At 47.0% G+C, this 13,739-nt stretch overlaps 1 protein-coding gene across 7 annotated transcripts in view; it reads left to right on the top strand.

Annotated features, from left to right (window-relative positions):
- Positions 1-13,056, top strand: part of slc7a14a (solute carrier family 7 member 14a) — a 43,879-nt gene extending 30,823 nt beyond the window's left edge. For all 7 annotated transcript variants that reach the window (XM_068580280.1, XM_068580277.1, XM_068580278.1 and 4 more), the window contains 9 exons: positions 2,387-2,910; positions 3,521-3,757; positions 5,553-5,770; positions 6,524-6,670; positions 8,685-8,893; positions 9,006-9,153; positions 10,391-10,886; positions 11,992-12,228; positions 12,640-13,056. In XM_068580280.1, coding sequence (XP_068436381.1) covers positions 2,601-2,910; positions 3,521-3,757; positions 5,553-5,770; positions 6,524-6,670; positions 8,685-8,893; positions 9,006-9,153; positions 10,391-10,886; positions 11,992-12,228; positions 12,640-12,989 — 2,352 coding nt within the window. In that variant the 5' untranslated portion in view covers positions 2,387-2,600 and the 3' untranslated portion in view covers positions 12,990-13,056. The remainder of the gene's footprint in view (positions 1-2,386; positions 2,911-3,520; positions 3,758-5,552; positions 5,771-6,523; positions 6,671-8,684; positions 8,894-9,005; positions 9,154-10,390; positions 10,887-11,991; positions 12,229-12,639) is intronic.
- The last annotated feature ends 683 nt before the right edge of the window (positions 13,057-13,739 follow it).

The raw sequence follows: 13,739 nt of genomic DNA, 5'->3' as shown, positions 1-13,739 counted from the left end.
GGAGGAGCTGGAGGTGGTGGTGATGATTACGATGACAGGGATTCAACTATTGATCTTTAAACAGCGGCACTAAGCAGATAACGCGCTGGGTTTGTTTAGTGATATGATATTGAAGAAAGGTCTCGTTCTGATGTCTATCACCCTGCTTGTGTGTGTGAAACACGGCTGCGGTAAACACAGCAGCGGCCCTCACGCTGGGCGATGGCATTTACCAATTTTCCCTCTTTATTTCGCGGTGTTTTTCTCCCAGCGTGCCGTTCTGTTCACACTTGCGCTCGTATTTCAACTCTCTCTCGTAATGAAATGGCAGCAGCGACATGAGTTATCCCTTTTCGCTCGATGTTTAAATATAAAATGTTTTGCCCCGTCGCCCACACACTGCATTAAATAATTCAGCAGCTAACGGCGCCGATGGCACTTTAGTTTTTTTTTCCTTCCATTTGAAGCTCTGAAGGAAACACCGCTGTGCGCCGCGCAGATGTTGCTATTGAATAAGTAGCAGCTGCCAGCGCGCACGCTTTGTGTGATATGAGTTTACAATGAGTTGGTGAGAGAGAGAGAGAGAGAGAGAGAGAGCGAGAGAGAGAGCGAGCTCCACCAGAGTGCAGCGATCTGGCATTTAGAAATGTTCCCACACCATTTCCTGAGTCCAAAAAAAAACACAAAACACATGATTGATAATAGAGATTACCCATCATGGAGCGAATACCGATTGTTTTTGTTTCAGCAGCTCCATCACGAACAATATCAACAGAGTTATCCTTTTATTTTGCAGGATAACATCATCTATTTGCCTGTACTTGAAATGAGGTGCAGTGGCGCACGAGTATGTTGAACCACAGGTGTGTGGTGCTCGTTTGCACATGCGTGCAGCCGCTTTTTGGCTTTTCAAAATAAAGCTTCCAACGGCGGTTCACTTAGTTTTTAAGGTTTACTTGATGAGCTTCAGGTACTGGAGGAGGGCCGAGGAAAAGAAGACGAGAAGAGGACAACAAGAAGAGGCTGAAGCTTAAATAATTAGTTGATTTTTTTGGGGGGAAATATTCGTTTCCTTGGTGGTTTATTCATCCACAAATCGAACTTGGCTTTTTCGAAATATCCACAAGTGTAGAAGGTTGTCTGCACCAGCAACCGCACCATTACTTACTTCAATTGTTTCCTCTGGTAACTGAAGCAGTCCATGGTAATGTGATGAGTACCTGGCTGTGGGTCTTCATCCGTACTGGATGAGTTCAAAGTGCTGCAGCTCCTGACGACGGTAATACTGACCTCTTAATATTGATATATCAAGAGCTATATGATATGTCAGTGCAGTCCGTTTAAAGCAGACAACACTAGCTTATTTAATTCTCTGTTACTTCTTCAAATGGGGCTTATTTGTCAAGATGATCGAGCTGAAAAATGCATGTGAGTTATGTCGCTTTCTGCCAATCATATATTCAGTGTTATATTTTCAATGAGCCGGTAAAAGACGCTTTGAGGGTGATGTCATCGCCTGCCAGTCGGCCTCCTGAAGGGGTTAACTGCCCCTCGCTCGACCTCACGCACAAATTAAATCACCTTCTGCAGCTCCTCGTATCTGCTGCTCGTTCAGCAGCTGAGAGGCTCATATTAAAGCTGAGAGGACGACGTGGGAGAGAGTGTTTGTTCTGCAACCTGCACCTGTTGATCAGAGGAGAGAGGGAGGGAGGGAGGGAGAGAGAGAGAGAGGGAGGGAGAGAGGGAGAGAGGGAGGGAGGGAGAGGGAGAGAGAGAGAGAGAGAGAGAGAGAGAGAGAGAGAGAGAGAGTGTGTTTGTTCTGCATTTGCACCTGTTGATCAGTGAGGATGGAGGGAGGGAGAGAGAGATAAGGAGGGGGGAGGGAGAGAGGGAGGAAGAGAAATGGAGGGAGAGAGAGAGAGAGAGAGAGAGAGAGAGAGAGAGAGAGAGAGAGAGAGAGAGAGAGAGAGAGAGAGAGAGAGAGAGAGAGAGAGTTCTGCAACCTGCATATGTTGATCAGAGAGGACGGATGGAGGGGGTTGAAGGGAGGAAGAGAGGGAGGGAGAAGAAGGAGAGAGAGAGAGAGAGAGAGAGAGAGAGAGAGAGAGAGAGAGAGAGAGAGAGAGAGAGGGGGGGAGAAAGAGATGGAGAGAGAAAGAGAGAGGGAGAGAGCGTGAGAGAGAGAGGGAGAGGGAGAGAGAGAGAGAGAGTTGTAATTGATGACTAACTCTTCTTTTCATCAATAGTTTCTCTCGTGACTTCACAGTGAAAAGTACAATGGAGCCTCTTCAGTCTGAATAAGTTCTATTGTTAAGACATAAAACACAACATTCAGGTTTTAATGGTTTCCTCCTTCAGCTGCCAAAATACACCACACCAACCTTTCTTTTGTTTCTTTCTTTCCCAGATAACTTTCTCTCTCGCCATGTGGGGAACAACTGAGACGGCGTTCCAGTGAAGCGGGACGAACCCGGATGAAGAACACCTCCTCTTCCTCAGCGCTGCGCTCCATTGTTTCCACCAGGAAACGCTAGAAGACCTCCCAACTCGTGCGTGTCTTTCCCGCGTTTCCGACTCTTCGACCCCTTTGACCCTCTTTGACCTTCTTTCCGGCCGTCGGCATGACCTCTCTGGTCGGGAAGCTCGACCCCCGGCGGGTGCAGTGGCGCTCGACGTGGAACACCTTCGCGTCGCGCGTCCTGCGCACCAAACCCGTGGAGTCCATGCTGGACTCGTCCGCGCCGTCGGGCACCAGCTCCCACGGCACCCGGCTGGCGCGCGTCCTCTCCACGGTGGACCTGGTGTCGCTGGGCGTGGGCAGCTGCGTCGGCACCGGCATGTACGTGGTGTCCGGGCTGGTGGCCAAGGAGATGGCCGGCCCGGGGGTCATCGTGTCCTTCATCATCGCCGCCGTGGCCTCCATCCTGTCAGGTGAGCCGCTCGCTCGCTGTCTGGCCGATTGTAACGTCGCAGGAACGTCAGTGTCGTAGGAAACCCCGTTACACTGACGCCGTGACATTTATATGAACAACCTCTTGGGAACCGTGTGCAAAAAAGCCAAGTTTCCTTTAATAATCTGCATTTTTAACTGTAAGACACAGTTTTTTGACTGAAGTCCTTCCTGAAACAGGCCAACGCTTTGTTTTGTAGTGATTTTTGTTGCAGATTCACGATTATTTCGGTCTTAATCTGTCCAGAAAGGTGTTTTATTAGCATGGTGGGCTGTTGCTAATGCCCTGAAGCATACTGGATGGTCATAGTTAGGACTTTGCTGAACAAATACATACAATAAACACAAGTATTGGATTAATTTGGGGCTCCTACGACAACTCAAACACAAGGAAAAAGAGGGCTAGAGCCCGTAGAGGCTCCTCAGTTTTCAAGGGGTTAATATCTACAAGGGCAAAGACATTATGCGGTCAAATCTGCAATATAAAAAGCACTTAATGTGCCTATCAATACTTCCTTTCACACGTGAAGCCACACCCTTCATCCCTGTCTCCTCCTCCTCTTCCTCCTCCTCCTCCTCTTCGTCCCACAGGCGTGTGTTACGCGGAGTTCGGCGTGCGGGTGCCGAAGACCACGGGCTCGGCCTACACCTACAGCTACGTGACGGTCGGCGAGTGCGTGGCGTTCTTCATCGGCTGGAACCTGATCCTGGAGTACCTGATCGGCACGGCGGCGGGCGCGTCGGCGCTCAGCAGCATGGCGGACTCGCTGGCCAATCACAGCATCAGCAACTTCATGATCACGCACATCGGGACGCTGCGGGGCCTCGGTGAGTCTCATAGCGGCTTAAAGATCAGCAAATTTACCATTTTCTGGGTTCCCTGCGGTGGGAAAAATACTCAAAGTAGCTTGGAAATAGCTGATTTATCGCATATGGACAGCAGTTTCCATCAACACGGGAGAAGATGACCTCAGCACATCTTTTATTTTGATTGCAGTTGAATAGTAATTGGAGCCTTTGACTCCATTTTTCTCCACTTTTTGTTATCTTCAGCTCCTCATCCATCAGATAAAGTAAAGTGTCGGCTTTAAAAGCTCTAAAGAGACGTTCAACCGAGCGACCTCTCCAGAGAAAAGGATCTCTTTCACACCCTCGCCCTCCACAAGAGGGTCAGAGAGTTAAAATCCTTTTTTTTTTTACTCGGTATTCTGAGTTCTCCTGAGTTGATTGACCCAAAAGAAGCAGATTTATTAAACTCTTATCTTTGCCGTCGGCCCGTTTTCTTGTAACGCTTGTCCTCAGTCTCATGAATCGACAGTATTCGTGTTATATAAAAATTAAAGTAACATCATCTGGGAAACGAGCCAACCGGTCGGTATCAGACAGTATTTTTCTTCTTCTTCCATGGAATACTTTCACTGCTTATCTTGAATATCACGTCGCTACATGAAGTCAGAGCGGATGTCGCGTCTTGGATGTCTAAATAATTCACGCCGGCACAGTTTTTCCAGCTCATAAAACCGAACCGTGAAGGGGGGAATGCCCGCTAATGTGGTGAAACGCTATATCTGAGTTGTGTGCCAAGCTGCGTCTATCTGGGTGACACTGCCCCGCCCGTCTCCTTCCTGTCGGACGCCGTGGAAGGGGCGGCGGTCGCGGTCACATGACGCCGGGCAGCTGTTCCACGCCGTAACGGAAAGTTCTCTTTTCCTGCTGGAGATGAACGTCCGTTTCTCCACAGCGTGTGTTGAATTTAGCTCAAAATGTGTGTGTGTGTGTGTGTGTGTGTGTGTGTGTGACCACCTGTGTGTATTTATAAAGACTGAGTTCCTGCGCAGTATGATTATGTAAGAATGACATTCTTTAGTGTGGTTGACAGTTTACTGTACCTGGAAAAAAAATTGTTTCGCTATCGCGCTGAAAGTGTTAAAAGTGCTAAAAGTGCTAAAAGTGCTGGGTGTACTTGACGTGCATTACCATACAAAAACAGTCTTTTGGGCACCAGGAGCACGAGCTGTCACCATGATGTCGCTTTCCTCGAGAGACTCGTCAGATTTGGCTAACGAGTAGCATCGTTTTCTTGTGAAATGGTTAGCTTTCTTGATGAGATAGCCCGCTAGGCAAATGTTAGCTTAGTATGAGCCGGCATCAACACCATAGGGGTCAAAGTGGGACAGAGAGAGAGACACCGCATTTTGAGGAACAGCTAACTTTCACATACCAAACTATTGAAATTCTCCAGAAAATCGTGAAATAAGAGGCAACATTCAGGCTCCAGGAAATACAGAAAATTAGCTCAAAAGTAGGATTTATTTACTAATAAAATATATTCAAGATTCAGAAGTTGTGTCTTATACTAATAATCATTGTTATGAGATATTTATACGAGTAATCAGACAAATGTACTTTTACAATTTGTTCAATCAACCTCCAACTAGCTAAAAGCTAACTAGCTAACAGCTAACTAGCTAACAGAGCGGCTGCATTTACGGAGAAAAAAAGGGCAACAAAAAGCCTTTAAAACTATTTTTTTTAGGCAAACTGGCCTCGCCCACAACCACCGAGGAGCTTAGATTTCCCAGGTGCAACGTTTCCAACTGTCCCACCTGTACTACGTCTGCAGGTAAAGGGGAGCAGTCGTACCCGGACCTGCTGGCGCTGCTCATCGCGCTGCTGGTGACGGTGATCGTCGCTCTGGGCGTGAAGAACTCGGTCGGCTTCAACAACGTGCTGAACGTCATCAACCTCGTGGTCTGGGTGTTCATGATGATCGCCGGGCTCTTCTTCGTCAGCGGGGAGAACTGGGACGAAGGAAAGTTCCTGCCCTTCGGCTGGTCGGGGGTACGGACACACACACACACACACATGCACACACACAAATATACACACACACACACGCATATACACACATACATGCACATACACAAACATGCACACACAAAGACACATGCATGCACACACACACACACATGCACACACACACATATACAGACACACAGACACATGCACACACACACATATACACACACACACACATGCACACACACACACACATACACATATACACACACACACACATGCACACACACACATATACACACATGCATGCACATACACAAACATGCACACACACACACATATACACACACATGCACACACACACATATACACACACGTGCACACACACACATATACACACATGCATGCACACACACTCACATGCACACACACAGGCACACACACACTCACATGCACACACACACATACACACCCCTGCACACACACACACACACACGTGCACACACACACACATTAACGTGCGCTGTGATTGGTCAGTGGGGCAGCGGCAGTAGGTGGCGGTAACGCACCTTTTGTTCACCTCAAAACCCAAGAGGAAGAAGAAGAAGAAGAAGAAGAAGAAGAAGAAGAAGAAGAAGAAGAAGAAGAAGAAGAAGAAGAAGAAGAAGAAGAAGAAGAAGAAGAAGAAGAAGAAGAAGCAGCAGCTGTTAAACAGCTGATCTAGAGACACACACACATGCTCACACACGTGAGGGACGTTCCTGTCAGACATCTTTGTTCCTTGTGCTGTTCCAGGTGATGCAGGGCGCGGCCACCTGCTTCTACGCTTTCATTGGATTCGACATCATTGCCACGACCGGCGAGGAGGCCAAGAGTCCCAACACCTCCATCCCGTACGCCATCACCGCATCGCTCATCACCTGCCTCACCGCCTACGTCTCTGTGAGTTTTATTCCACAAACACAAACCATCTTCGCTACATTTTGTTTCCCAGCTTTAGTTCTCTGCGTTCCGTGGCAACAAAGTATCCGTCCAGCTGCTGCGCGCGGTTTTTTCACGGCTGATTTGAAATGTGTTTTTGGCGCGGCACGCCGCCGCAATGAGGCGAGATAACGGCTTGGCTCGCTCGCTCCAATTTCCGTTAAAATGCCATTTTATTTTGACAATTTCACAGACGAGTGTGATTACATCGATGGTGGGGCGACAGCCGGCTACAATTACAGTTTGTAAGTCGCACACCCGCGGAGGGAAACGATGCACTAGCATCACTGAACTGAGAATAAAGTGTGGAAAGATCCTCCCCCTCTTGCTCTCCAGCTGCGTGGGCGTGTTCCTCGCAACTAATCTTTACATATTCATCTCCGTCGACCAGATTGTTTAACTTTGACACGTCTGCGCTGCATGCTTGTTGCTATGGGTACAGTGTAGCAGCGGCCTATCGGGAGGGAGAGTTTTTTTTCCCGACATAGCCGGAGGGCCGAAGCTTGCACCAAAAACTTCAACACTCGACTTGTCTTTGAACGCCTCGTCTCTTTCTCTCCCCAGTTGCTTCTATTCCTCCGAATAAACCCTTCGCTCGTGCTACGTAATGCTAAGCTTCTCTTAATCTCCGTCTTCCTTTGATCTGACTCGCTCTCAAGGCGTCTTTTGGAGTTTAAGATCCTGGATAACTTTAATGGTGACGCAGACTACGCGTCACGCACTTTCTCTGGTTGAGAGACTGAAAATCCTCAAAGCGAGGCCTTCCTTCGGGGGCTTCCTCTGGCACTTTTTTCCATGCTGAATGTCCTCACATCCAGGCTAGATAAGTGGGCTTGAGGACGTGATATTCTCTGAGGAGGGCAGCGAGGTTGGTGCTCTCATTCGCGGTGGGGAACAACACCAACCTGCAAGCGGGAAATGAGCTAGCGGCGAGCTAAAACATGCAGTTTTCAGCCTGAAATCAGAATATGTTTTAGGATTCCCCTTCTTAGTGCAGTCCCCTTTGACAAAAAGGTTAAAGGTCACCGGGCCACTACAGCGGGAGGAAGATGATCTGTATGTCTTCCTCTTTGTGAGGGTAAGCCTTTTTTTGTTTCCCTTCCTCTGTTTTCCTGCAATCTGTTCAAGCAAAGCCCTCGCTCTCTGCAGCGCAGTGTCCGTGACAGATGGCCCTGCATGACTTCACACGTCAGACGCAGGGATCAGAAATTACACACACACACACACACACAAGCACACACAAGCACACACACACACTGGAGCACACGCGTGCCGACACAGAGGGAGGGAAGCGGTGCGAATGAACACTTTGCATGTGACGCTGAATGCGCTAGCTGGTGAAGCTATGTGGCTGTTAGCATGTAGCTCGGGGTTCAGCTACGAGGCTCATTCAGTGGCTTTTCTGGAGCTTTTGATCGCATCACATGAGCTTCATCAGCAGGTGGAGGTGGCGCAGTTTTACACACTTCTTGTCCTTTTTATAAGTTCAAAGTTGAAATAAGATCAGGTGGCTTTTTTTTTTACTCTTTCCTCCTCTGTGATAATCATTTATCTAATTTTTGATTTTATTTTGTTGTTTGAATTGTGCACAATAAATACATCAATTTAATAAAAAAAATAATTGCTGACCCTGAAAAAATGCTCAACAAGGTCCATTTGGAGCTTTTAATCACATTGCATGATCTTTCTATGATGTTTTTTTACGTTATAAAAGAAAAAGTATATAATTCATGCAGTAAATCTCCTGCATGGGAGTCTGTCATGTTGTTTTTAACCACCGGAGGTGCCAAACTCTCCACATAGCCTCATAAATATGTGTTTTCACTTTGAAAATGAAAGAAATTACATTGGTTGAGTGCCACTCCTCCACATACATCTTGCAATGTCTCAGATTGAACACCATGTTACCTTCTTTATGTTTATGTTGCAACAAAGAACTATTTTAGTGATGAAACTCTTTCCATCCTCCCTCCAGGTCTCCGTGATCCTGACTCTGATGGTGCCGTACAACGAGATCGACGCCGACGCCCCGCTCATGGAGATGTTCGCCGTGCACGGCTGCATGTTCGCAAAGTACATCGTGGCGGTGGGCTCCATCGCCGGGCTCACCGTGTCCCTGCTGGGGTCCCTGTTCCCCCTGCCCCGGGTCATCTACGCCATGGCGGGGGACGGCCTGCTGTTCAAGTCCGTCCACACACACACACACACACACACACTGTACCCATTCAATCATGACAGTCTAAACGGCGTGTGGGTCTCAATCAACTCACTTGTGTGTGTGTGTGTGTGTGTGTAGGTTCCTGGCCAACGTGTCTTCCTACACAGAGACCCCCGCTGTGGCCTGCGTGGTCTCGGGCTTCCTGGCCGCCCTGCTGTCCCTCCTGGTCAGCCTGAGAGACCTCATAGAGATGATGTCCATCGGGACCCTGCTGGCCTACACCCTGGTGAGAAGATGATGATGATGATGATGATGAAGCACACTGCTCCATAGACCACACGTGTGTGCATGCAGGGTGCATCTGAGTCACTATATTCCACTCAATGCATTGAAGAGATTCATTCTGAGACGCATTCATTTGCAAAATGTATGCGTCATGACTTTTTTGTTGTCATAATTATGACCTTTTTTTGTCATAACTTTTTTTTTGTCATGACTTTTTGTTTCATAATTCGAAAAAAAAAAGTGGGCTTTTTTTTTTATTGACTATTTTTTTGTCATGATTTTTTTGGTGTCATATTCAGAATTTTTTTTGTCCTAACTTTTTTTGTGTGTCATAATTCTAAAAAAAATGTTTGGGCTTTTTTTGTTAACTTTTTTTGTCATGAATTTTTTTTGGCATCACTTTTTTTTGTCATAATTCAAAAAAAAAAAATTGTCGGCTTTTTTTTTGTTGACTTTTTTTGTCATGATTTTTTTTTGTCATCACTTTTTTTTGTCATCACTTTTTTTTGTCATAATTCAAAAAAAAAATTGTCGGCTTTTTTTTTGTTGACTTTTTTTGTCATGAAATTTTTTTGTCATGACTTTTTTTTGTGTCATAATTCTAAAAAAGAATTCTGAGACGCACACATTCGCAAAATGACATCACTTCCTTCTCATTAATTTTGTGTTTTCGCGTTTTTGTGTTTTTGTGTAACTAAAACACCTTCCCAATATGGCAAAGCTTTGTTGTGCAGGGATTGTTTTGGAGATTTGGATTCCTCAGGTCCTAACCTTTCCAAAAAGGTGTCTTATTAGTATGTTGGATGTTATTAAGGTCCTGAACCATGGAGTTGGAAAAACTCAGGGATCACCAGAGGACGGATTTTTGGGATTCATCCGACCACCTGAACACAGGAAACAGCAGCTACAGACCCACATGTGGGCCTGTGGAGTTAAAAAGATTCGCCGAAAAATGCCTCAGCTCTTTAAAGGAGCTTTTAATTATTGTGGAAATATAATCCCTCCAACGCATCGTACTGACTTCTGCTGTTCACGTACAGACAAAGCACACAGAGGGATTAGCTGGCAGCCAATCAGCTGAGATGCTAACGAGCTAGCGCTACTGATGCATGAAGGAAATGCTGGAAACACAACGCTCCAAAAAGCACTTTTTCATGTGACAACGGTGTCTTTGTGCTCTGGACACACACACACACACACACACACACACACACATCTCTGTTCCCTCTGCCCTGCAGGTGAGCCTGTGTGTGCTGCTGTTGCGTTACCAGCCCGAGGGCGACATCCACGGCTTCGTGAACTTCCTGTCCGAGGAGCAGAACAACAAGAAGAAGGAGGGCGTCCTGGCCGAGTGCGAGAAGGACGCCTGCTCGCCGACCAGCGAGGCGGACGAGTACGGCGGCCCGGCCACCAACACCTGCGGCGCCAAAAACCTGCCGTCGCTGGACGACAACGAGATGCTGATCGGCAAGCCGGACAAGACCGTCTACGCCGCCAGCCACCCCAACTACGGCACGGTGGACATCACCTCCGGCGTGGAGGCGGAGGAGTCGGAGGGCGGGCTCTCGCGGCGGCTGAAGAAGCTGCTCGGGCCGCGCTACTACACCCTGAGGATCCGGCTCGGCCTGCCGGGGAAGATGGACCGGCCGACGCCGGCGACGGGGAGGACGGTGACCGTGTGCGTGCTGCTGCTCTTCATCGCCGACTTCGCCTTCTGCTCCTTCATCATTTTCGGTGAGTGGACGCGTTTAGATCATATGGAAGCCCATTCACGCCACAAGGAAGTCGTCATTATGACCAAAAGCAAAGAGCAGGAAAGCTTTTTTTTTTTTTTTGTTATGACTTTTTTTGTCATAATTCTGAAATTTCTTTTGTCGGATTTTTTTTTTTGTCATGACTTTTTTGTGTCATAACTTTTTTTTTGTCATGACTTTTTTTTGTCATGACTTTTTTTGTCATGACTTTTTTTGTGTCATTCAGAAATTTTTTTTGTCGGATTTTTTTTTTGTCATGACTTTTTTTTGTCATGACTTTTTTTGTCATAATTCAGAAAAAATTTTTGTCGGATTTTTTTTTTGTCATGACTTTTTTTGTCATGACTTTTTTGTGTCATTATTCAGAATTTTTTTTTGGTGTATTTTTTTTTTCATGACTTTTTTTTGTCATGATTCTGACTTTTTTTTGGTGAATTTTTTTTTTGTTGACTGTTTTTTTTGTCATGACTTTTTTTTGTCATGACTTTTTTTGTGTCATTCAGAATTTTTTTTTGTCGGATTTTTTTTTTGTTATGACTTTTTTTGTGTCATTCAGAAATTTTTTTTGTCATGACTTTTTTTTGTCATGACTTTTTTTGTGTCATTCAGAAATTTTTTTTGTCGGATTTTTTTTTGTCATGACTTTTTTTTGTCATGACTTTTTTTGTCATGACTTTTTTTGTCATGACTTTTTTTGTGTCATTATTCAGAAATTTTTTTGTCGGATTTTATTTTTCATGACTTTTTTTTGTCATAATTCTGACTTTTTTTGGGGGAATTTTTTTTTGTTGACTTTTCTTTTGTCATGACTTTTTCTGTGAAATTTTTTTGTCATGACTTTTTTTGTCATAATTCTGAAAGTTTTTTTCGTCAGATTTTTTTTTTGTTGACTTTTTTTTTGTCATGATTTTTTTTTTGTGTATCATACGTTTCTTTTTTTGCAGTTTTTTTTTCTTGGCTTTTGTTGTTGTGATAATCATGTTTTTTTGTGTAGCGTAAATGATCTTCCATAAGATGAAATGTAACCACAAACAATGAATCGTCTCCTTTCTCTCCTCCTTTCCTTCCTCCTTTCCTTCCCTCAGGAGCCAGCAGCATCGGGGAGGGCCGCTGGTGGGCTCTGCTGCTGTTGATCTTCTTCGTGGTCTTCCTCGCCCTGCTCGTCGTCATCATCCTCCAGCAGCCGGAGAACCCGAAGCGGCTGCCCTACATGGCGCCCTGCGTGCCCTTCGTGCCGGCGTCGGCCATGTTGGTCAACATCTACCTCATGCTCAAGCTGTCCGCCATCACGTGGATACGATTCTCAATCTGGTGCATTGTGGGTAAGCCACCGCCTCACCGGAGCATGGCCTGTCTAGTGTGTCTTTTATTGTGACTTGATTTGTGTCATCAGATGGGAAATTAAACAGTGATGCATTTAATTTCCCTTAAAATTACAGTTTTTCATTAGATTTGTGAGTCCAATCGAATTTCTACTCGTACTTCCTGCCCTCTGTTATCTATTTGTCCATCTGTGGTTGTCTCTGTGTGAGTAAAAACATCATTTTTATTGCTTATATAAAGACAGAGCGAGTGTCCGGCACACTGCAGTATTCTTCTGACTCACTCCGAGAGGGTTTTTCTAGATGACTTTATTCCTTTTGAAACGCACCGCCGGAGCTCTTGAAACGGCGTGCAGTCGGCTGTGGTTACGCGTGGACGCTGACGTCCGTCGTCCTTTCCCCCCCTTTCAGGCGTGATCATCTACTTCGGCTACGGCATGTGGCACAGCACGCTGGAGGTCACGGCCCGCGAGAACGAGGTGCACGCCTCCACCTACCAGCGCTACGACCAAGGCGTGGACGAGGGCTTCTGCGGCTTCGACGACGACTTCTACCCGCCCGCCACCGCCGACGCCGCCGACGCTGACGCCGACCCCTGGGCGAAGCCGCAGGCGGGGAGGGGGAACTCGGGCCGAGCCCCGCCCCCCGACCACGGGGCCGAACCCGAATGCGACGGCGGGGCGGCGCCGCCCAGAGGCGGAGGCAGGACCGTCGCCAATCGCGGCCTCGCGGAGGAAGAGGAGGATCCCATGGATTTCTGAAGGGACTGACTCTGTGTTGCCCTGAATGTACTGCCTTGTCTGCTGCCTGGGGAATGGGAGGGAGGGGGGGGGGGGGGTAAAGTGTGTGTGCATGAGTGATTGTGTGTGTGTGTGTGTGTGTGTGTGAGCATGCCTGCATGTGTGTGTGTGTACTTGTCTGTGCGTCTCACCCTTGGGCTAGATAGTTTCTTGGCAGCGGAGCGGCTTTTTCCTTTCACCTGAACTCCAAACGAGCGACCTTCGGCTCGAGGACGTCAAGGTCGAGCGTCGCGGTCGCTTGTTATTCACTTACTGGACTCCACATCCCACACACACACACACACACACACACACACACACACACACACACACACACACACGAAGCAACACACAACGGCCAGATAGAATAAAAATGCAGACGCAGCTGGAGATAAAAAATGTTTAATGTGGTTCACTGCGCTGTGAAAACATGAAACATTATTTATTAAGCAATCCGTTAACTGTTTTACGGACGAGGGGGGGAGGTGACGAGCGAGGAGACGAGCGAGGAGACAGATGAATCAGCACCTCTCATCCTGTGTCAACGCACGCAGACAGGAAGGTGAGACGGACGGCGTGCCGCGCTCGAGCTGTTCCCTCCATACGGGTCCGACTCGCTGCTCTGATGCTCGTTTTCTGTTTCAGCAGATGTGGAAAACAGCTGCTCGTGCTCTCAAAAAACACACAAATGACATCTTTATAATCCCAAACTTTGCTTTAAACGTTCCCCTT

The sequence above is a fragment of the Clinocottus analis genome, unplaced genomic scaffold, assembly GCF_023055335.1.
Source record: "Clinocottus analis isolate CAN_PGR_092001 unplaced genomic scaffold, fCliAna1.0.p SCAF_17, whole genome shotgun sequence".
Taxonomy (NCBI): domain Eukaryota; kingdom Metazoa; phylum Chordata; class Actinopteri; order Perciformes; family Cottidae; genus Clinocottus; species Clinocottus analis.
Note: the sequence above shows the minus strand (reverse complement) of the source record. Positions and strands in the feature narration are given on the sequence as shown.